Here is an 18706-nt window from a genome sequence, read left to right as displayed (position 1 = left end):
AGCATTGTACTAATAATGTTTGTATGAAAAAATAGGATCTTTACATAGGGTGGCTAAATAAAAAGGGGCTCACAGAGATGATTGAGCTCAGAGAAATGTAGTTCAGAACATATACTATCTATGTGACATTTCACTATAGCTATAAATTACAACATCATTTCTGTCACCTGGCTCCAAGCTACATGCCCTGTTCTGAGATATTTCATCATATTCACAGTAGCATGTACATCTGCAAGACATAGGTACCTCACATTTATCTTATCCAAAGCATGCAGCTACATAAAAGTCTTATGATACCATAACTTGAGCACTAGTTGAAGAAAGATTATGGTCTAGGCTTGATTTTATTGAAAATATAATCCTGCTCATTCTATACTTCTGACAATTGATACAGTTCAGATTGTCTCATCGATTTATGTTAGTCACATTAGAGTCACTCCGAGACTATCACCACAATATGTTCAGAATGTTTCTTATAAAATCATAGGCTTTGCCTTTCTCATGTATAGATTCAGTGCTTGTTGAGATGAAAGACAAGATTAACTAATTACAAAGGACTACATGAAAGCACCTGCAAACATGAACTCTTATCTACAAACCAAATATGGTTTTCACCAGCTGAACAGTCTCAGGATCCCCAGTATTCTATCCCTTGCATGTCATTATCAATCTGCATGAATACGCGCAATGAATTACCTTGGTCAATTCATCACTGATCTTTACACAAGGCTTTCCATTTGCTGATGCTAGTTTGATCACCATGTTCAATGCTTTGCTGACTTTGGCACCACCACTTGATAAAGACTTGAAGTCATTCGAAAATGATGTACCAATGCCAAAGGAAGCTGGAACAGCCCCAGCTTACATGAGTATGGCATGTTGTAAGCTTGGGTATAATTCACCTTTGAAGCCAACGGCATCACATTGTTTTTTCAATTTTAGGACTTTCTCCACATTGAGAGCATCGGAGAAAACTATTGTCTTTTCGCGATAGTCAATGCCGAGCTGTTCATAGATCTGCTTGGCCCGAGGAGCGTATACGAAAGGATCGCCGGAATCTTGGCGAAGGCCAGTCCACTTCCTAGCTATGTCGGGGTTGCGGACAAAATCCTACAATTTGAACTCAGTTCCGGTGTCAAAGAATGAAAGCGTCAACCGACCTTGTAGAATGCTTCGGTGGAGAACGTGTCTGTCAAAGCTATGTGTAACTGATCCGGGTACACAGCTTCCCAGAGCCTCAAAGCGATATCGTTCGCGTGCGCATAGCCCTCGAGAGCTCCTATCTAAATTCAAATGTCTGGTCATCCGAATGTCCATTATTTTGACAGCACACCTACGGCCATATACCATTCACTGTTGAGACAAACAGTTGGCTGAATTGCAGACGGCAATGACAAGTCATGACGTACTGCGCGATAGTTCCGACTGGGGCAACGTTATGCAAGCGTGCTAGATGGACCTAAGGCAACATGAGCATAGCACGGTTGGGTGATGGGGTGACGCGCACGTTGCTTGTCCCGGTTAGTCTCCCCTGGTCAGGATAGTCCTTCGATGCACGAACCAATCCATGCATGACAAGATCGTGAGTGTGGAACGACCGGCGCCGTCTCGTCCCAAACTCGCTAAATACGCATCCGGCTTTGAGCAAGGTCTCTCCCTTGTGATATGCGTTCTCTGGGTTATGAGTGAGCATGCTACAGCTTATAGAAGAGGTCTTTGAACCTTCCTGGCCATCATAATTCCAGTCAGTATCCACCGTCCGGAAGTATATCTCGCTTAAGCAGGCCATAAGCGGTACTTCCCACAGTATGGTTTCCGCCCAAGGGCCGATGGCATCAATCTCGAGACGTCCCCATTTGTCATCATCAGGCCGAGAAACGAATTCCACATGAACTTGATCGGGCTTGAACTGGTATTCTGACAAATACTGCAGATATTCAGAGGTGAAGTAAGGGCAGGCGGCCTTGAGCCACTCCTTCTCAGCATCGGTCAGTCTCAATTCTCCAAAGTCTAGTGTTTGTGGGTATTCGGATTAGACTAATATCAAAGATGAATGAAGAAGTGCGCACGAGTCACGGAAAGCTTGAAGTGTTCAAAGCACTCTCGCGTAAAGTAGACATTCTTGTCGCGGTGCGTGAAGTGATAAGTGGCCTGTACGTCTGCGAAATGCTGCAACACTGCCTGCTGCATCGTCAACTGTGAGGACACGATACGCACTGAGTACAGGTGACTGCGCGTAAAGTGAACGGACGCCGTGCCTTGTACAAGTCAGTGTCCAGCAAGGACGCAGGCAAAATCGTGTTTGATGGCTTCAAAGACATCGTGACTCGCGCGAGAGATGAGAAGGCAGAGTAGAGGCAGAGTCAGCCCAAGAGCGCAGCGCCGCCGCAGTGGTTATCGCAACCATTGGACGCTACCGGCAAGTTGCGAGCCGTCGCCTTTTACTCTCCATCCAGATAATATCCAAATGGTGCGTCACAAATCGCCACCTTTGTCTCCCTGTTCTCGGCTAAACTCATCGACAGAGCTCGCGGGTGGAGATCCTGAACGACGGAGGCTACCGCTCGGACGGGCGACGCCAATATGAGCTGCGGGACATCATCATCGACCTCTCTCCGCAGGGCACCGCAGACGGCTCGGCCACCGTCACTCATGGCCTCACTCAAGCCCTCGTGACGGTATTTGGGCCAAGAGAAGCAAAAATGCGCTCGCAGACTTTGCACGACCGGGCAGTCATCAATGTCGAGATGAATGTCCTACCCTTCAGCACAGGAGAACGTCGTAGGCGGGCACGCGTAGACAGGTGGGCGAACTGTCCAGCACATTGAGCGGCACAGTATCTGATTGACTTCTGCAAGAATCCAGGCGAACACTTGAGCTAGCCGCGATGATCAAATCTACGTTTGAACCAGTCATCCAGACGAATCTCTATCCCCGCTCTCAGATTGACATCTTTGTCCAAGTGCTCCAGCAAGACGGTGGACTACTTCAAACATGCATCAACGCGACCACTCTCGCTCTAGCGGCTGCTGGAATACCGCTGCTCGACTTTGTCTGCGCCATCACTGGAGGCGTACACACTACGTCACCGGTGCTGGACCTGACAATGCTCGAGGAGAACGACCTTCCTCATCTCACTGTGGCTGTGATGCCGAGAACGAAGAAGATTACCCTTGTCACCCTGGAGACTCGACTGCACGTGGACAGATTCGCCGAAATCTTTGAGCTGGCATGTGAGGCAGGTCAGACTATCCACAAGGAGATGAAGCGCGCCGTGAAGGATCGGATGAGCACCTTGGTCGCTGCGATGGGTGCTGGGCTTACACAAGGTGCCAGCGGCGAGACTGCAGAACAAGATGCGATCATGGATGGTGTCGTTATGTATGAATATTGAAAATCATCAGATAATGTCATTGCGCAACTAGATACACTGACATGGGGCCACATGAGAACGTCACTCGCGCATGATCTCGACCCTCTTGAAACATGCTAACCATTTCTCTCCCTGACTCCTCTCGACCTTCTTCCCTTCCTCTGTGCTGGTGTATACAGCGTCAAGAATGGCACCCTTACCTTCCGCTCGCAGGGTCTCCTCACTGATGGGCTCGAAGAGAGGAAAGGCGTTCAAATGCGCCTTCATCCATTCGTGCAGATCGTGAACGTCGGTGATTGTATACACAATTCCGCCGGGTCGGAGGACGTACGCGTACTCTGCAAGGAGAGTGGGGGAGATTATGCGGGCTTTGTGTTTGCGCGACTTGAAGTGTGGGTCGGGGAAGAGGAAGAAGAGTGCAGATAGAGAGTGCTTTCGGAAGTAGTTCGGCATAAACTTCATGGAGTTTGCACGAACAATGGATATGTTTTGATACGGGCCTGGGGAAGCCTGCGCAGTTGCGGCGGACGGCGTCGATGTCGCACGCAAAGCCGCAATGCGATCGTGGACATACTGAGAGACCTGGACACGGATTTCCAAACCTGTACGGAGGGAATTAGATGCAAAGTAATCGGGCGTACGCGAAAGGGTTTGCGGCAGGGCGTGCGAGGTAATGCATGCAACCGAGGAGACACTAACCGAGTATCAGAGTATCCGGAAAGAGAGGAGCAAGGGCAATCAGTAGGCCGCCAAAGCCACAGCCGACATCGGCAAATTCGGGAGTCTTGCTAGAGCCAGCAAAGGCCGGATAGAGTGCGTCCCAATTGCAGGCCCGCGGCGATGAGGGGTAGCTAAGGGCATGGTCGGAGAAGGGGTTGGCATGCGCACGCTGTCTATAATGTCTTTTCTGTGGAAGCCACCCGGGGGAGTGAGCGGGGACCCCGCGGGGAATGGACTGAAACGCACTTGGGGGAGGAAAGCATTGTGCTGCGGATCATGAGAGTCCTCGGCCGCTGCTTGGGCCGACCTCTTCCGCTTGGACATCGTCGGTGTCGACGAGTAAGAGTGGTAGCCGGATGCAAGGGAGAGGAAGGGAGAGGCCGACAAATCCGAGAGACACGTGAGCGTAATGGGCGAGCTCATAAGGTTGCGCGCTGGCATCGCGCCTTTACGCTTTCTCCTCTCCTCGTCGCCCCGACGCTCGCCATGTCTACCATCTTCGTCCGCTCCGTCCTCGGTCAGGTAGGCCCCATTCGCCTCCATGACGACTCGTGCGCTCATCTCCATTCAGTCGCGTCGCAGCGTCTTCGCCGCCCCGGCCAGGCTCGCCTCGACTTCTGCAAAACAGTCTACTCTCAAGGAAAGGCTCGCTGATCTTATTCCCGCCGAGATCGAGAACGTACGTGTATCCTCGTGCCTTGTAATCGTTTTTGCAGTCTTGCTGACGTCGTCATAACATCGTCCTCAATTGGATCGTCCAGGTCAAAGCCACGCGGGCTGCACATGGAAAGAAGTCATTCGGCCCTGTTATCGTGGACCAGCTCTATGGGTAAGATAGTCTCGCAGAATAAGATGGATCAAAGATGCTGAGCCGGTGGTTTCAGGGGCATGCGAGGGCTTCCGGCTCTGATTTGGGACGGATCCGTCCTCGACGCAGGTTCGTACACTTCTCTCTCATATAAATAGTCCTTTATACATACCGTTTCACAGATGAGGGCATCCGATTCCGTGGCAAAACCATTCCGGAATGCCAGGAGCTCCTTCCCAAGGCGCCCGGCGGGTCCGAACCTCTTCCGGAAGCCCTTTTCTGGTTGCTCGTTACGGGAGAGGTTCCGACTCAGGAGCAAGTTGCCACTCTCTCTAAGGAGTGGGCAGCGCGCTCTGCCATTCCCGAGTTCGTTGAGGAGATCCTTGACCGATGTCCTCCCACCCTCCACCCCATGAGCCAGTTCAGTCTGGCTGTCACCGCTGTATGTTTGACATGATGTCATGGCCGCAGAATCTATTGCTCACACTTCTCCGCAGCTCAATCACGACTCCGCCTTCGCGAAGGCATATGCCGCGGGAATATCCAAAAAGGAGTACTGGGGCCCTGTGTTCGAGGACTGCATGGACCTGTGTGTTTGCATAGTTGTCTCCGAGGCTGGACCACTGACCGTCGCACTCTGTGTAGCATTGCTAAGCTCCCGAACATCGCTGGTCGTATCTATCGAAATGTGTATGGTGGAGGCAAGCTCCCCGCGATCGACGCTGAGAAGGATTATTCATGGAACTTGGCGACCTTGCTCGGTTTCGGTGACAATAAGGAGTTTGTTGAACTCATGAGGCTCTACGTTACCATTCACAGGCAGGTCGTCTCATAACCGTGTTTTGTCCGCGTGCTGACGATCGTCCAGTGACCACGAAGGTGGTAATGTTTCTGCTCACACCGGCAAGCTAGTGGCCTCCGCTCTCTCAGATCCCTTCCTCGCTTTTGGTGCCTCCCTGAACGGTCTTGCCGGCCCTCTTCACGGTCTGGCGAATCAGGAGGTGTTGGTCTGGCTTCGCAAGATGCAGTCCAAGCTGGGCGAGAACGCGAGCGATGAGGCCGTCAAGGAATATGTCTGGTCGACGCTCAAAGCCGGCCAGGTCGTCCCCGGCTATGGCCACGCCGTCCTCAGAAAGACCGACCCCCGTTACATGGCTCAACGCGAATTCGCGCTCAAGCACCTCCCTGACGACCCCATGTTCAAGCTGGTTGCCCAGGTCTTCAAGATTGTCCCTGACATTCTGCTTGCAGTGAGTATACGGCACCTCGTGGGATCGCCCTCACAATAATGATTCCTGTTATTCTTGATAGGCTGGCAAGGCCAAGAACCCTTGGCCGAATGTGGATGCCCACTCTGGTGTCCTCTTGGCCCACTACGGCCTCACTGAGATGCAGTTCTACACCGTCCTCTTCGGTGTCTCCCGTGCCTTCGGTGTATCTGCGCAGCTCATATGGGATCGTGCGCTTGGTGCTCGTGAGTACATTGTCGTCTATTCGGTCGACTCCACGTTGAGATTTAATTCCATCACAGCCATCGAGCGCCCCAAGTCGTACTCGACTGCCGCCATCCAGAAGATGTTCGCGAACAAGCAATAAAGCTCGTTCGGCTGGTGGGAGCCTTGGTCGGCATCGCATTGTGAGCGGTGAAGAAAACACAACAGAAAATTACCCGTAACTCCCGACGGCTTGCTAGAAATACGCTACATAGTTGTTGTTTTGTGTACCCTTGTAGTAGTAGTCTTACGTAATGCGTGGTGGCAATCTGGTAGGGCTTCCTTTTGCAAACCACGTCAGCATTCTGCGTGTCTACTGCAACTTGGGCTGAAACGCTGAAGACATTGCATTTCTGCCTTGACTTCTGGTCCTGGTTGGCTCGCAATGACGGACGTTCGATCGCTGCTCAAAGCAAAACGACAGGAAGTACGAGTCAAACACCCGCTAGTGTCATACACTGCGAGCGGACAGCTACGATGCATTGCTTGTGGCATTGTCATCAAACAAGGGACGTCGTGGGATGGACATGTCGGTAGTAAGGCGCACCGTATTAACGCAGTGCACCTGAAGGAGCAGCGGCAGCGGCAGGAGATGGAGCGAGAGGAAGCCCTCCTTCGTCAGAAACGGAAGGCGGACGAAGAGCCATCAGACGAAGAAAATACTTCTGAGGACAGCAAAAGACGGAAGGTCGACGGTACTGACGAAGAAGAACGGATTCCTTCGCCATCCGGTGCAGCTCCAGTGGCAGAGACACGGTTTCCACAAGGCTTCTTCTCAGACCTCTCGCGGGCACCTCCGCCGTCCTCGTCTCAGGAATCAGACGATGATGAGACGATGTCCGCGCCTGCGACCGCAGCGCGATCAGCTATCGACGAAGAATGGGAGAAATTCCAGGCTGCAGTCATCAACGCCCCCGATGTGCGAGAGATGTACGACCGTGCCACAGTCGTCGCAGAGCCCTTTGTTGCTAGCAACGTGCCGGAGGGCTTCCCGTCTTGGGGAGCGGCGCAGGAAGATGGCACTGGTCCTGCTGAGCGAAGTGCAATGCTGAACGAGGCAGAGCTAAGGCGAAGGAAGGAGCACGACGAGAGGGAGCTCATCATGGATCGGCTGTTGGAGGAGGAGCGCGCGCAGGAGGAGGCGGACGCAAAGGTCACAATGCTCAAGTCAAGGTTGGATGCGCTGAAGAGACAGAGGCAAGCAGCGCGTGCGCAAAGCAAAAGCTATGCTCAAAAGTAGCATCCTGTGAACGGTAGATGCAAATGTCGGTGAGCTTTCAGCGTTATCGCTTGAATTGTACATTATGCTGAAGTAGATTGTACATGCAGTACATTGATATGAAGCAATCATCCCGTCCATTGACCTACGCCTTCGTGATTGATGATGATTCGCGAGCCTCGTCCTCCCCATCCTCCTGCGTGCCCAACCACGAACCCCAGTCCAAACCTCGTTTGCATATCATCATAAGTCCAAGCATGACTGGGAGATACCAAAGACTATGCTGGAACAAACGACGAGCGTCCTTGTCCCGTCCGTTCCGCCAAAACCTCCACGCGGCCTCCGCGCAAATCGCATTCGGCACGAGACTGACGATTGCGAACGTCCAGGATGTGAGTCCCGATAGTGGAATGAGGATAGAGCAGAGAGGGATGGGAAGGAGAGCATAGCGGAGGGCGACGAGAGCATTTTTGGTTGGTGATAGCACGCAGAGCATGCGATATCCAGCCTGTGCGTAGGACTCCCGTAGGAGGTGTGACAGGGCATTGAAATGCGGGAACTGCCAGCAGAACATAAAGATGAACAACGCGAGAGGTGCGAGCGGGTTGTCAATGGCATGCAGATCAAGTGAGACCGCTGACAAAAAAGATGGAAGGACGATCTCTATAGGGTGGGCGGAAGACGGGAACAGGGTGCCACCGCACGCTGTCCATCCCATGAGTGGCGGCAAAGCGCCGACCACTGAACCAACCCAGGTATTGACCACGCTCTTGCGCTTTAGCCAGGTATATGCGCCTGCGTAAAGAGCAATATTGGCCGCTCCTAATAGGGCTGTGGTTGGGGTTGTCATTGTCCACAAAAGAGCCGGTCCCGCGATGCCCGTAAGGACAGCATAGCCGGTGGCATGCAGTGGACTTATAGCATGTCGCACAAGGGGCCTCCCGCGCGTGCGAGCCATCTGAGCGTCGAAGGGGACCTCTTGGATTTGATTCAGTGAATTCGCAGATGCCGAGCAGAGGGCCGTGCCGATAGCAGTGGATAGGAGTACGGGCACGGTAGTTGGAAGAGGCGAGAGGGCCACACCCGACATTGCTGCGAGGATGACGAACATGCTCAGGTGGGGTTTCGAAAGCTGCCAATAGACTTTGAGGAGCTGGCGACTGGTCATTGCTTCTGTTTGCTTATACGGATAGACGGCGGATGAAGGGGGATACTGTGACATGTCGAGGGTCTGTGTGGCTATCGCTTGTGTTATGGGCGGGGGCATGGCATCGCCCAAATGCGACCGCCAAAGTTCTGGATTTGTTCCCCATCTATCGTTGTGGAAGAAAAACCAGCTGAAGTTTGTGGGCTTGCTGCTTGCGAGCGTGGATGAGAGGCGCGACAAATTTAATGATTGAGCGGAGTGGCGCAGATGAGGGTTGCAGCGGCGGCATAGATACCGCTGATTGAAAGACCTAAATGCCTTCATTGTGCTGCAAGATACCTGCACAATGAGATGCGTGATACGTTGCCAACGTTGTTTTTTCGACGGAAAAAAAAGGAGACGACTCACGAGCGTGCTGCCGGCGCTGGTTGAAGTTGAGCTGAAAGCGCGTTGCACAGAGTTCCCACGTCTGCTTCGTACCTCTCCACCATCATCGTGGCCGGTCTTTCCGACGTGCATCGCCTTTTACTGTGAACCTTTCAGACTTGCCGTCACCGAACCGTATTCATACTCTCACAATTTGGTTTGCACTTGTCTATTCTACCCTTTGACGATACTATTCACGATCTTGGTCGCTGTCGAACATGCCCGGCACGCACTTACTGCCACCGAACCTGCTCAAGCTCTTTGCCCCGCGCCCGCCGCTGCCATATGTGCGACCGCTTGACAGGGACATCGACCGTGTCAGAAGGAAGGATGTCGGCGGAGTTGGCCCGCTACTCGCTCGCCTCAGGGAGGACAAGACGCAAGGTATGATTGAATCTGGAGCAAGCGAAGGAATGGAGGAAGGCGAGGAGCCCGCTTTCACGTATGCGGAGGAGACCAAGCGACAGATCCGCAGAGAAGAGAGGAAAGCGAAGAAAACCGAGGAGTTTAATGTTGCAAAGGAGACTTGTGAGTAAAACTAATCACTCATCGCCATCGGCCTCCTTGACCTAGTTACACAGACAAGCCCGCTGATGACGCAGAGGCGGTTGGTGACCCATATAAAACTCTTTTTATAGCACGTTTGGTACGAGTGTTTGCTCTGCTTGTTTGCAATATCTCTGACTGCGCCGTTTCATTAGCACAAAAACGCCTCCGACAGCGATCTTAGGCGCGAATTCGAAGGATTTGGCAGCATCGAACGAGTGAGAATCGTCCGTGACAAAAAGGGACGCAGCAGGGGCTATGCGTTCATTGTCTTTGAGCGTGAGCGTGACATGAAAGGTACACTCGTTTATAACTCTGTAAGGCATACTAACCCAGCAGCCGTCGTCTGGATCATTACCTTTGCGTGGGTCAACCTCCAGCTGCGTACAAGGAGTCCGATCGACTGCAAATCATGGGCAAGCGAGTGCTGGTAGACGTCGAGCGCGGACGCACTGTCCGAGGCTGGAAGCCTCGTCGTCTTGGTGGTGGCTTGGGTGGTAGACCGAAGCCCGAACCTCCAGCTCCCCTCGTCAGCCGGGGAGGATTCCGTGGCGGATTCCGTGGCGGTGACAGAGCTGGATTCCGCGGTGCTCGTGGGGGAGGATTCCGGGGAGGAGGTGGAGGATACGGCGGCGGTGGCTTCAGGGGTGGGCGAGACGACACTGGTGGTGGAAGGGGCGGCAGCTTCGGAGGAGGAGGATTCAGGTACGGTCGGATCCTATATATATATATATTGACCTAACGAGGTCGCTTACCTTTTCTCAGGGGTCGCGGCGGAGGTATTGGATTTCATGGCGGAGGAGGATTTGGTGACCATGGCCCTCCCAATGGGTTTGGTGGTCCGCCGGGTGGACAGAATGGTCCCGGTGGGTATGGAGGACCTGGGGGAGGACCAGGCGGTTATGGAGGGCCTCCCGGAGGAGGACACGGAGGAGGGCCTGGTGGGTATGGGCCCCCGGGCGGCGGCTATGCGGGAGGTGGGTTTCGTGGTGACTTCAAGCGTAAAGACCTTGGAGGATACGACGATCGTGAAACGAAACGGCCGCGATATTAGGAGGTTCCTTGCGTTCATCTGGAGTAGGGGATGTCGCAGTTATGGGGAAATAATCTTGCAGGTGCTCACTGTGGGCATGCAGGTGACGCCTGTCTTCTTTCTCTCTTTGTCTTCGATGTCTTTGGTGCCTGGCGCCTGTTTGCGTAAGTATCGTCGATCTGTATCACGCACGCAGAGGTAATTCGCGAGGCAAGTATGTATAATCTGGTATCTTGAACTTTCACTTTGCAGCTCTCGTGTTCTATCTGGTCGTTCGTAATCGCATTGGTACCGGTGGGCCAGATAGGTGCAAGCGCTGCGTTGGCGCTGATGAGAAGGACACTGCCGGATTATAACAAGCCCATCAAGAGCTCGGCGCAAATCTAGGCGGCCGATGTTCTGGCTGCCGGACTCGATCAAACAGACGAATGTGAAGGGCGGGCATTGGAGACCAAGCCCACAGATGGTGTACAGAATGCTCGAAGTCTTCAGAATGTCACGGAGAGAGTCGCGGACAGGAGGATCTGCATGCCAATCTCCAGCTATCTCCAACCGTCAACGATAACGAACTGTGTTTGTAATTGTGGGACCATCTGACTCCATGCTCCCAACGCTCTGATGTCGGTGTATTGCTGATTAGCGATTGATTGGCTTTCCACAGGATGAATGGTCCCCGCGGACATATTTTGACGTCTCTCTCCGCAAGCATGATCCTTGCACATTTGTTACACATAATTGCGACTCCGCAGCTCCTTGATCCGCTATTGTTACGACTTGGCCTCGGAAGAAGCAATTTCTCGGTGTCTGAAAGACTGGGTGGCCAGCAAAGGGAGATACTAAGTGTTGTTCCTTCTCGGTTCTACAGAACGCACGAGTGAGACCAACATCCATCATGTAATTCGCTCATGCTCATAGTGGCGGAGGACAACCCTTTCAGGTTGAAACACCTCGACTCCGATCACCGTTCTCGGGAAGATTGCCATTGCATACGCGGTGGTGTCTAATGCTGTGCCTGAGTTGATCTGGAGGTCAGAGGAGGCCTAAGGGTTCGGAGTGAAGTCCCGTGCCGTGAAGTGTTGATGCGGCGCTGATGTCTGTCAGACAAATACAAATTCAGATTGTACCTAGCATGGCGGGGCAATCCACAAGAAAATACTAGCCTAAGCCTAAGGGCACTGCCTCAGACCTGAACTGAGGTCAAGCGCCTTGGTGACACAACCGACGTCCGATCCGGTACGTCTGCCGCTCTTTTGTTTCGAGGGTGAAGTGGTCACGGAAGCGTCCTCAGGGATGCTCTTCTAGTTGCACTGCATTTTTTCACGCGCGTGGGCCGGAGATGCCCCTTTGCATGGGCTTGACCATCTAGGATGGCCCGGATTCTCTTCATGAGGTGCCACTGAGTTCCGTCCGTTTGCAGCAAATGCCAGAGTTCATCACAAGGCTTCTCTGTGTTATCGTCGTGCTCAGAGTTGGCCACCCATGGCTCGTGTCGTGGACCTAACGATGCGTTGTGAACGGACCGTTCTCCAAAAGGCAGTCTGCGCTAGTAACTGGAGTCATCCACGGGTGCAACGACACTACGGCAACATCCAGACATGAAACCATAGGCCAAGATCTTCGATTAGCCGGGTTATAGCTGGACGCCGAGGGGCGCCTCCCTTGGAGCAACCACGCACGCCGACATTCATTCAACATTCAGGATCTCTTGACAGTTCCTCGACTCGCGTTTCTCTCGAGATCCATAAAGATCACGTCGTGTCGTGCGTATGTGTCATTCTGACCCCTCAATTGCGCGCATTGGTCCCGGCGTCTCAGGAACGAAATACTGGCTATCGATATCAACAGTTAGTTCCGTATCGAGGCTTTCATTCTGCAGCACAGCTACTGGCTTAGTCATATCAGAGACACTAGCGGCCTGCGCACTACTTTTTCCCTGCCACGGACCGTAAGTCTTTCTACTCCCGCCACAATGCGTTCTGCTCAGGCGCCTCGAGGAGTCACCTTCCCTGAAATCGCCATCCAAATGTCTCAGAATACTCTGGCTACTCTTCCGGAAGCTCTATCTCCATCGCACGGCGACTCTCTTTTGGATGAAACCTCTCCGTCAACATCCACAAGTAGCACGTCGCTTCGCACGTCACCGATAAGTGGAACAGAAATTCCACATTCGCCGAGGCTTTTGCGCACGCGCGCGATAGATGCAGGGATCGGTGTGGTTAAACAGAAGCGCAAAAGGTCTCGAGTTACACCGGAACAATTGGCGCAGCTCGAGCGGTTTTTCGAGGTCAACAGAAATCCAACGGCGGCCCAAAGAAAGGAAATCTGTGACCAACTCGGCATGGCTGAGAGACAGACTCAAATCTGGTTCCAGAACAGGTATTCGCGGATGATTACAGCCTGGAGCTGTCGCTGATAACATCATTCGATAGGCGAGCGAAAGCCAAACTCCAAGCAGGAGCAAGGGGAGTCGGGGAAGAACTGGACAATCCACCACAGATCTTCTCTTACGTAAATGCTGGCGATGAGAGTGAACTCCGTCGCCATATCGGGGAGGATGGACGTGAGTGAATATTCTCAAGGAAAGAATATTGAGTCTGATGATCTCGAGTAGCCGTCACATTTATGCCTTGTTATGAATTGACCATCGGGACGTGGCGGCGCATCGCGATGACGCACGATAGACATGATTTGATTGCATACGTGCCTGAGGCGAGACGATGTATCGTGTGGCACGTCCAATGCGCAGGGTCTGATTTCAAGATGGAGATCCCCTTCGACGTCATCGTGGATACCAGCTTTGCACACGTTGCGCCTGGTCTGGGTCGCGCGACGTTCAGCCTCTCGAAACCGCCTGTCTTCTTCCACCGCAAGAAGAACACTTCGCAATCCAACAGCCAGGTCACCTGCTGCTGGAAGCAATGCAGCGACTGGACCCAAGACAAGCAGGCGACGAGAGTCTTGCGCCACGAGCTCGTCGGATCCGCCGTCGTCCTTTCTCAGGTTGCGCAGAATTACAATCTCTTTGGGGCGTACGGCGATATCTCTCTGCTCGCGGCGCCGCGCTATGCGGAGGAGCCCCAAGATGGGAACGCAGGGTCCTTCCCGACGTCTGTGAGCCGACAGCACAGCATTGAGCACCTTGGGGTTTCTCCGGTACGTTGCGGGGTTTCGTCGCATGGTTAATATCCTTGGACCTCCTGACCCTCACTCTTCGCAGTCCGCCTCTGTGGAGTCCCTCAGAGAGCCATCGCCCCTCGTCCAGTCGTATGCGATCCCTTCACCGACGAATGTGCCGCAATCCCCGCTATATCACTATGAAAAGCCTTCGATGAGCGCATGGCTCGATGGTAGAATGCACACATATATCACACACGAACTACCTCCGTCTCATCCTGTCGATGTGCCAACCTGCGCATCCACGTCTTATCCCATCACCCCCCAATATCCGAGTCAGTACTCCGAGCGACGTAGTCATGAACCTGTTTCGCACCCAGGTTATGCGTCTCACAGACTTTCCTCTCTTGGCTCCGTTCATCAGAACTTCGACGGTCATTCTTCGCAATCTGGTGCGACTATCAACTGGAACAGTTTTCCGCTGGAGTCACCACAACGCCGCGGCGGATTTCAGTACTCGCGCCCACCATAGCCGTTGCCAGGATCACTCTTCGATCCAGCAGCGCACTTGTCCCAATACTTCATCAAAACCTGGGTACCACGCTTCCCTCCTGCAATTTCGCTCAGTTGATACCCTATTCCCACATTCTAATCACACATCGCGATATGGGCTTATCTGCATCAACGCATACTTTGTAGATTTATTGATAGTCTTCGTGCGCTCTACCGGGACGTAGGAAAACCGGACTTAAGTTATATCATCCCCAGTGTCTCGTACAAATTATCATTTATAAGCCCGAGCCGCTAGAAATACAATGGATCCTTGACATTGAACCATTCTAATGATCGCACTTAACGCGACATCATAGAGCGACCGCTAAGAGAATACCGTGAGTTTAGTAAATGACGACGTGAAGCACTACCTACTGACCTCGCAGTCTTCCTGTCGGCAACAGCAACCTCTGTCTTGGCTCTGTTTAGCACCTTCTGGAACTCGCTGACCCGGTGCCGCATACGCGAGTGCATGTACGCCTTCGAGCATTTGATGTGATAATGTAGATAGTCACGGAAGAGTTGAATATGGCTAATCGTGGCCGATGCAATCTCTGCGTTGGCAAAGTGGCGGGGGAAGAGGACGAACGTCACGTAGCCCACGTCGTCGGAGTCGGTGAGCCCCGGAAGGTGACGGATCTCCAGGGGAGGTTCGCGTGTGGTGTAAAGGACTTGCGGCGCACTCTGGATCGTGGGCAACCGGCGTGCATCGACGAATTCCTGCCCAAAGGCGCAGATGTCAGAAGCAATATCATTTGACAGGCCTGCTAAAGCGTACCTGGAGAAAGACCTTGCCAAAGATACGGTCTGTCTCTTCGCGGAACATGGTCGAGAAGATAACGGTGACGCGATCCGGGGATGCCTGCACGTAGATGACCTCTTCGTCGCGGTAGTGCAAGGCCATTAGTCCCCCCTGCCCGTTGCCGGCGGCCTCTAGCTGTTTCTGTGCGGCAAATGCAGACTCAAATGGGACTGCCAGTGCATTTCGCTTGAGCAGTGCGATGTTCTTGATGTAGGCATCTCGTTCCTCTAGCAGGGGATCAGCTGTGCGTCCATACGTGGCACGGAGGCAAGCCGGCCACGGATCCACTCACCACCCTCCGGGGGCATCTTCTCGAGATCAACCTCCAGACTTATGTCGTACTCTGGCTCTGGCGCACCCTTTAGAAGAGCACCATATTCCCGTTTGAGCACATCGTTCACGCCGTATCTGACAAGCTCGTCCCAGCAACGGATGTTCATGGAGAGTAGCAACGCAGTCTTGCGCTCGGGCGTGGACAGGTGGAAGCGGACGCCATCAAAGTCAACAAACTGAACGTCCAGAGAGCTCGGCCTACAGGACCTCCAGTTATAGCGGTGCATGATGGATGAGGGAACAGCACACCGACTTGATGCATTTCTCTGCCAGCGTAGTCTGGATGATGTAGTTGTGTGACTGGGGTGTGCAAATCTCAGCTGATTCATTCAAATAGTGCTAAGGTGCCCAATGTACCTCAAGTAATATCATGTTGGTGGACGTAAGTCCGTCAAACTTGTTTGGAAAGAGAGTGGGTAACGAGCAGGTAGCGATGGCCACATGCCCGCCCGGACTGGAATACTGATTTACTTACGTAATTCCAGGAGGCTATTCTGCCTTTTCGGTGATCCTTACCGCTCAGTCCTCCGTGACTAGAGTCATTCAGTCGCGATCGCAGGTAGCAGTGGCTGGACCCGACCAGTCGTCGGAATGTATGTTGAATAAAACCAGAAAGCGAATGAGGGAGAGAGCAGTGGTCAGCGGTGTTGCCCGTGAGAGAGCTCACCGATTAAGGCTCGATGCCCGGTCTAAAGTTCTGAGATTTTTGGTCATTCGCGCACAAGCTCCTCTCTGCGTTGAACCACCAATTGCTCTCGCTTTACATCTCAGCTGCAGTCTTTAAAATGGGTTCGTATCATTCTTCTGATGTGCTACCTGCGATTCACGAAATGTCTCGCTCGTACAGCGCCCAAGAAAGCACAGAAGATGTCTCTGAACGAGTTCCTGGGTGATAGCGGTAAGCAGCGAGAATCATCGTGATGCAAGAGCCGGTGTTGATGCTTCGTCGCAGCCCTGGGCTCGTGGGCTGATGAAATGGATGCCCTCCCTACTGCACGTAGGTCTTCCGTTCGTTGCAATGATCAGTATCTGTATTCATAGCCCTACTAGCTGCTGCTAGGAACGAGGGTGACCTTGGACGCCCATCCGACCGCAGGAGGGATGATTACTTGTCCTCGCGCTGTATGTAGCCATGCGCTGTTGTGTTGTCTTTGCTGATACTTGTTCCCAGCCGATCGTGCGCCTTCGTTCAGAGAAGATCTTCCCCTCCCTACAGAACCCCCCTTCACTGCCTTCATTGGTAACTTGGCCTTCGACCTCACTGAAAGTGAACTCGAGGACTTCTTTGTCGGAATGCATGTAAGCTTTACTTTGGCTCAGTAGACGCAAACACCGCGCCAAACAGGCAACTTGTCAGACAAAGTCCGTCAAAATCATTCGAGACCGGGATGAAAAACCGAAGGGATTTGGTTACATTGAGTTTGCTGACTTACAGGGTCTTAAAGATGCACTCGAAAAGTCTGGCTCGGCAAGTTTCCAGCCTGCTTCCGTATTGACCATGGGCTAACTCGTTCACTTAGAATCTGGCAGGCCGCGTGATTCGCGTGAGCGTCGCTGAGCCTCGTACGTCTTTTCAGCTTTCAGATGAATTCTTCTTGACATGAATTTAGCAAAGGAAGGCTTTCGTGGAGGCCACGGTGGCTTTGACGATGAGAAATTTGCCGGGAACTGGAGGCGTGAGGGGCCTTTGCCTCCTGACCTCTCCTCCTCTCGTGAGGGCCCCCACCGCCGGTATGAGGGTCCCTCAGGCCGCGAGCCGCCTCCGACCTCCGTCTCTGACACCGCATCTGACTGGCGATCATCTTCCCGCGGCCCGGTTCGGTCATCTACTGCATCCTCTTTCGAGTCTGAGGCGGGCGAGCAAGGCTTTAGGCGGCGGTCCAACTTCCGAGAGGGTCCCGTCACCTCCGCTGATACTGAAGAGAAGTGGACCATCGGCGGCAAATTCAAGCCGAGCGTGTCGGAGGGTCCTGGCAGTCGGTTCGGCAGCATGCGTGGCCGCGGCGACATGGGACCACCGCGGGACGTGCCCAATCCGCCCGAAGAGAGCGACTGGCGGAGGCCCCGCGCGATTTCGCGCAACAGTACCTCGCGTGCGTATATCCTCACATATGCTCTCAGTTCGTGGGCACTGAGTTCCTTTCGTCACGGTATGTAGCAAGCAACTCTACACCTTCAACTCCTCAGATGAGTCGACGCAAGCTCGAGCTCTTACCCCGATCCAGTGGCTCCTCCGCTGTCCCTTCTCCTCTCGCGTCGCCTAATCCGTCCGCAGCAGCGCCCAGTACGCACAAACCTAATCCGTTCGGTGCGGCTAAGTAAGCGGTGTTCCTGTGCTGAGCGGCGATCCTCGTTGCTAACCAGTTTCAAGGCCCGTCGACGTTTCTGGAAGGGAAGCCGCCGTCGAGGAACGTCTTGAAAAAGAACGAGAACAGTTCAAAGAAAGGGCGTCTCACTCGATGTCAAGAACGTCGTCGCGGACGGCGTCTCAGCGCGAACGGGACCACCCGGGTATGCGACCCGTGCATCCCGCCTCTTCTGTCGCCAGCCCGGCCTCTCCCACGTCTGATACGCACAAGAGTCCAGTTACGCTTGCTGCGAACGTGCGGCCATCGTTCAGCTTTGCCAGTGCCGCCGCTGGCAAGAAAGATGCTGCTGGCGACAGTACCGCAGAGAATGGGGCGCATGAGGAAACGGAGAAAATCGACGAGGTCAAGATCTGATGTGCGTGACAGAATGCTCACTGAAAAGCGTAGATTGGACTCGCCTTAACTGCCGCCAGAACGAATGACAGCTTCTGGGTTAGATGCAATGTACATCCCTTGCTTGTCTTGTCTTCGAGTTAATGTTATTTTCTTTGCTGTACTGGAGGATTCGAACAGCTCTCCTGTCTTGCACCGCCATTCTTGAATTAGCTATAGCATACGTCTGCTCTGACTGTCAGGAATCGATTGCACACTGGATTAGAGTACCTATATGCATTCAAAGCCATGTACACGAACAAATGCTCAATGTTCAATCAAAGACCGCACAACTCATGCCTCTTGTCGGCTTAAATAGTGCGGGAAGTATGATACGTTCCCTCGGATGGCGCGAGTCTCAAAGGTCGGCGATTGAAACAATTTGTAACTCTTTGCAAG

General features: G+C 53.2%; 11 protein-coding genes across 11 annotated transcripts; 7 read left to right on the top strand and 4 right to left on the bottom strand.

Moving 5' to 3' along the window:
• Window positions 1–491: 491 nt before the first annotated feature.
• On the bottom strand, window positions 492–2401 carry LAESUDRAFT_729680 (nicotinate phosphoribosyltransferase). Its single transcript, XM_040909683.1, has 10 exons — window positions 2259–2401; window positions 2070–2196; window positions 1723–2010; window positions 1508–1674; window positions 1410–1459; window positions 1338–1353; window positions 1161–1283; window positions 903–1110; window positions 697–845; window positions 492–645 (listed from the first exon to the last, which is right to left on the bottom strand). The coding sequence occupies exons 1-10, from the start codon at window positions 2319–2321 to the stop codon at window positions 592–594; spliced, it is 1245 nt and encodes a 414-aa protein (XP_040760645.1). The 5' UTR covers window positions 2322–2401; the 3' UTR covers window positions 492–591.
• Window positions 2339–3394, top strand: LAESUDRAFT_762333 (uncharacterized protein; the record flags this gene model as incomplete). The annotated part of the gene is made up of 3 exons (XM_040913078.1): window positions 2339–2470; window positions 2526–2803; window positions 2866–3394. The coding sequence occupies 3 exons, from the start codon at window positions 2339–2341 to the stop codon at window positions 3392–3394; spliced, it is 939 nt and encodes a 312-aa protein (XP_040760644.1).
• Window positions 3395–3454: 60 nt separating this feature from the next.
• On the bottom strand, window positions 3455–4417 carry LAESUDRAFT_738459 (putative methyltransferase; the record flags this gene model as incomplete). The annotated part of the gene is made up of 3 exons (XM_040910896.1): window positions 3455–3975; window positions 4073–4280; window positions 4340–4417. 3 exons carry the CDS (start codon window positions 4415–4417, stop codon window positions 3455–3457), a joined length of 807 nt encoding a protein of 268 aa, XP_040760643.1.
• Window positions 4418–4552: 135 nt separating this feature from the next.
• Window positions 4553–6693, top strand: LAESUDRAFT_729677 (citrate synthase). The gene is made up of 10 exons (XM_040909682.1): window positions 4553–4615; window positions 4665–4772; window positions 4855–4922; window positions 4978–5030; window positions 5084–5343; window positions 5399–5490; window positions 5547–5720; window positions 5770–6151; window positions 6213–6375; window positions 6433–6693. Exons 1-10 carry the CDS (start codon window positions 4580–4582, stop codon window positions 6495–6497), a joined length of 1401 nt encoding a protein of 466 aa, XP_040760642.1. The 5' UTR covers window positions 4553–4579; the 3' UTR covers window positions 6498–6693.
• A 4-nt stretch (window positions 6694–6697) lies between these two features.
• Window positions 6698–7775, top strand: LAESUDRAFT_386706 (uncharacterized protein). Its single transcript, XM_040902273.1, has 2 exons — window positions 6698–7663; window positions 7724–7775. The coding sequence occupies exon 1, from the start codon at window positions 6780–6782 to the stop codon at window positions 7632–7634; it is 855 nt and encodes a 284-aa protein (XP_040760641.1). The 5' UTR covers window positions 6698–6779; the 3' UTR covers window positions 7635–7663; window positions 7724–7775.
• LAESUDRAFT_386756 (protoheme IX farnesyltransferase) lies at window positions 7725–9199 on the bottom strand. The gene is made up of 2 exons (XM_040902274.1): window positions 9169–9199; window positions 7725–9099 (listed from the first exon to the last, which is right to left on the bottom strand). Exon 2 carries the CDS (start codon window positions 9082–9084, stop codon window positions 7759–7761), a length of 1326 nt encoding a protein of 441 aa, XP_040760640.1. The 5' UTR covers window positions 9085–9099; window positions 9169–9199; the 3' UTR covers window positions 7725–7758.
• Window positions 9200–9404: 205 nt separating this feature from the next.
• Window positions 9405–10166, top strand: LAESUDRAFT_660679 (uncharacterized protein; the record flags this gene model as incomplete). The annotated part of the gene is made up of 3 exons (XM_040904884.1): window positions 9405–9714; window positions 9768–9832; window positions 9888–10166. 3 exons carry the CDS (start codon window positions 9405–9407, stop codon window positions 10164–10166), a joined length of 654 nt encoding a protein of 217 aa, XP_040760639.1.
• A 264-nt stretch (window positions 10167–10430) lies between these two features.
• Window positions 10431–11192, top strand: LAESUDRAFT_386374 (uncharacterized protein). Its single transcript, XM_040902271.1, has 2 exons — window positions 10431–10963; window positions 11018–11192. Exons 1-2 carry the CDS (start codon window positions 10524–10526, stop codon window positions 11043–11045), a joined length of 468 nt encoding a protein of 155 aa, XP_040760638.1. The 5' UTR covers window positions 10431–10523; the 3' UTR covers window positions 11046–11192.
• A 1480-nt stretch (window positions 11193–12672) lies between these two features.
• LAESUDRAFT_705328 (homeobox-domain-containing protein) lies at window positions 12673–14855 on the top strand. Its single transcript, XM_040906584.1, has 4 exons — window positions 12673–13141; window positions 13195–13325; window positions 13377–13918; window positions 13983–14855. The coding sequence occupies exons 1-4, from the start codon at window positions 12735–12737 to the stop codon at window positions 14409–14411; spliced, it is 1509 nt and encodes a 502-aa protein (XP_040760637.1). The 5' UTR covers window positions 12673–12734; the 3' UTR covers window positions 14412–14855.
• Window positions 14554–16146, bottom strand: LAESUDRAFT_729672 (actin-like protein ARPC2). The gene is made up of 6 exons (XM_040909681.1): window positions 15924–16146; window positions 15820–15866; window positions 15526–15764; window positions 15210–15460; window positions 14811–15151; window positions 14554–14756 (listed from the first exon to the last, which is right to left on the bottom strand). The coding sequence occupies exons 1-6, from the start codon at window positions 15936–15938 to the stop codon at window positions 14732–14734; spliced, it is 918 nt and encodes a 305-aa protein (XP_040760636.1). The 5' UTR covers window positions 15939–16146; the 3' UTR covers window positions 14554–14731.
• Window positions 16147–16286: 140 nt separating this feature from the next.
• LAESUDRAFT_729671 (uncharacterized protein) lies at window positions 16287–18595 on the top strand. The gene is made up of 10 exons (XM_040909680.1): window positions 16287–16355; window positions 16414–16464; window positions 16519–16563; window positions 16617–16688; window positions 16738–16865; window positions 16924–17034; window positions 17087–17129; window positions 17177–17659; window positions 17725–17884; window positions 17938–18595. Exons 1-10 carry the CDS (start codon window positions 16352–16354, stop codon window positions 18287–18289), a joined length of 1449 nt encoding a protein of 482 aa, XP_040760635.1. The 5' UTR covers window positions 16287–16351; the 3' UTR covers window positions 18290–18595.
• The last annotated feature ends 111 nt before the right edge of the window (window positions 18596–18706 follow it).

The sequence above is a fragment of the Laetiporus sulphureus genome, assembly GCF_001632365.1.
Source record: "Laetiporus sulphureus 93-53 unplaced genomic scaffold LAESUscaffold_44, whole genome shotgun sequence".
In the NCBI taxonomy this organism is placed as follows: Eukaryota; Fungi; Basidiomycota; class Agaricomycetes; order Polyporales; family Laetiporaceae; genus Laetiporus; species Laetiporus sulphureus.
The sequence above is the reverse complement of the archived record's forward strand: the minus strand, read 5'-3'. Positions and strand labels throughout refer to the sequence as shown.

What these genes read in the sequence shown, in the direction of transcription:
- LAESUDRAFT_729680 (XM_040909683.1), bottom strand. Translation starts at nt 2,321, where the DNA reads ATGTCTTTGAAGCCATCAAACACGATTTTGCCTGCGTCCTTGCTGGAC. An exon ending in GACTAACCGGGACAAGCAAC is followed by an intron (nt 1,460 to 1,507) that starts GTGCGCGTCACC and finishes ATGTTGCCTTAG; the next exon opens with GTCCATCTAGCACGCTTGCA. An exon ending in CCACCGAAGCATTCTACAAG is followed by an intron (nt 1,111 to 1,160) that starts GTCGGTTGACGC and finishes TTCAAATTGTAG; the next exon opens with GATTTTGTCCGCAACCCCGA.
- LAESUDRAFT_729677 (XM_040909682.1), top strand. Translation starts at nt 4,580, where the DNA reads ATGTCTACCATCTTCGTCCGCTCCGTCCTCGGTCAG. An exon ending in TTCCCGCCGAGATCGAGAAC is followed by an intron (nt 4,773 to 4,854) that starts GTACGTGTATCC and finishes TGGATCGTCCAG; the next exon opens with GTCAAAGCCACGCGGGCTGC. An exon ending in TCCCTGACATTCTGCTTGCA is followed by an intron (nt 6,152 to 6,212) that starts GTGAGTATACGG and finishes TATTCTTGATAG; the next exon opens with GCTGGCAAGGCCAAGAACCC.
- LAESUDRAFT_386706 (XM_040902273.1), top strand. Translation starts at nt 6,780, where the DNA reads ATGACGGACGTTCGATCGCTGCTCAAAGCAAAACGACAGGAAGTACGA.
- LAESUDRAFT_386756 (XM_040902274.1), bottom strand. Translation starts at nt 9,084, where the DNA reads ATGAAGGCATTTAGGTCTTTCAATCAGCGGTATCTATGCCGCCGCTGC.
- LAESUDRAFT_386374 (XM_040902271.1), top strand. Translation starts at nt 10,524, where the DNA reads ATGGCGGAGGAGGATTTGGTGACCATGGCCCTCCCAATGGGTTTGGTG. An exon ending in TCTGTATCACGCACGCAGAG is followed by an intron (nt 10,964 to 11,017) that starts GTAATTCGCGAG and finishes TTCACTTTGCAG; the next exon opens with CTCTCGTGTTCTATCTGGTC.
- LAESUDRAFT_705328 (XM_040906584.1), top strand. Translation starts at nt 12,735, where the DNA reads ATGCGTTCTGCTCAGGCGCCTCGAGGAGTCACCTTCCCTGAAATCGCC. An exon ending in CAAATCTGGTTCCAGAACAG is followed by an intron (nt 13,142 to 13,194) that starts GTATTCGCGGAT and finishes ATCATTCGATAG; the next exon opens with GCGAGCGAAAGCCAAACTCC. An exon ending in AGCACCTTGGGGTTTCTCCG is followed by an intron (nt 13,919 to 13,982) that starts GTACGTTGCGGG and finishes CACTCTTCGCAG; the next exon opens with TCCGCCTCTGTGGAGTCCCT.
- LAESUDRAFT_729672 (XM_040909681.1), bottom strand. An exon ending in CTGGCAGAGAAATGCATCAA is followed by an intron (nt 15,765 to 15,819) that starts GTCGGTGTGCTG and finishes GAGGTCCTGTAG; the next exon opens with GCCGAGCTCTCTGGACGTTC. An exon ending in TTGGCAAGGTCTTTCTCCAG is followed by an intron (nt 15,152 to 15,209) that starts GTACGCTTTAGC and finishes GCCTTTGGGCAG; the next exon opens with GAATTCGTCGATGCACGCCG.
- LAESUDRAFT_729671 (XM_040909680.1), top strand. An exon ending in GGATGCCCTCCCTACTGCAC is followed by an intron (nt 16,564 to 16,616) that starts GTAGGTCTTCCG and finishes TAGCCCTACTAG; the next exon opens with CTGCTGCTAGGAACGAGGGT. An exon ending in AATCCGTTCGGTGCGGCTAA is followed by an intron (nt 17,885 to 17,937) that starts GTAAGCGGTGTT and finishes ACCAGTTTCAAG; the next exon opens with GCCCGTCGACGTTTCTGGAA.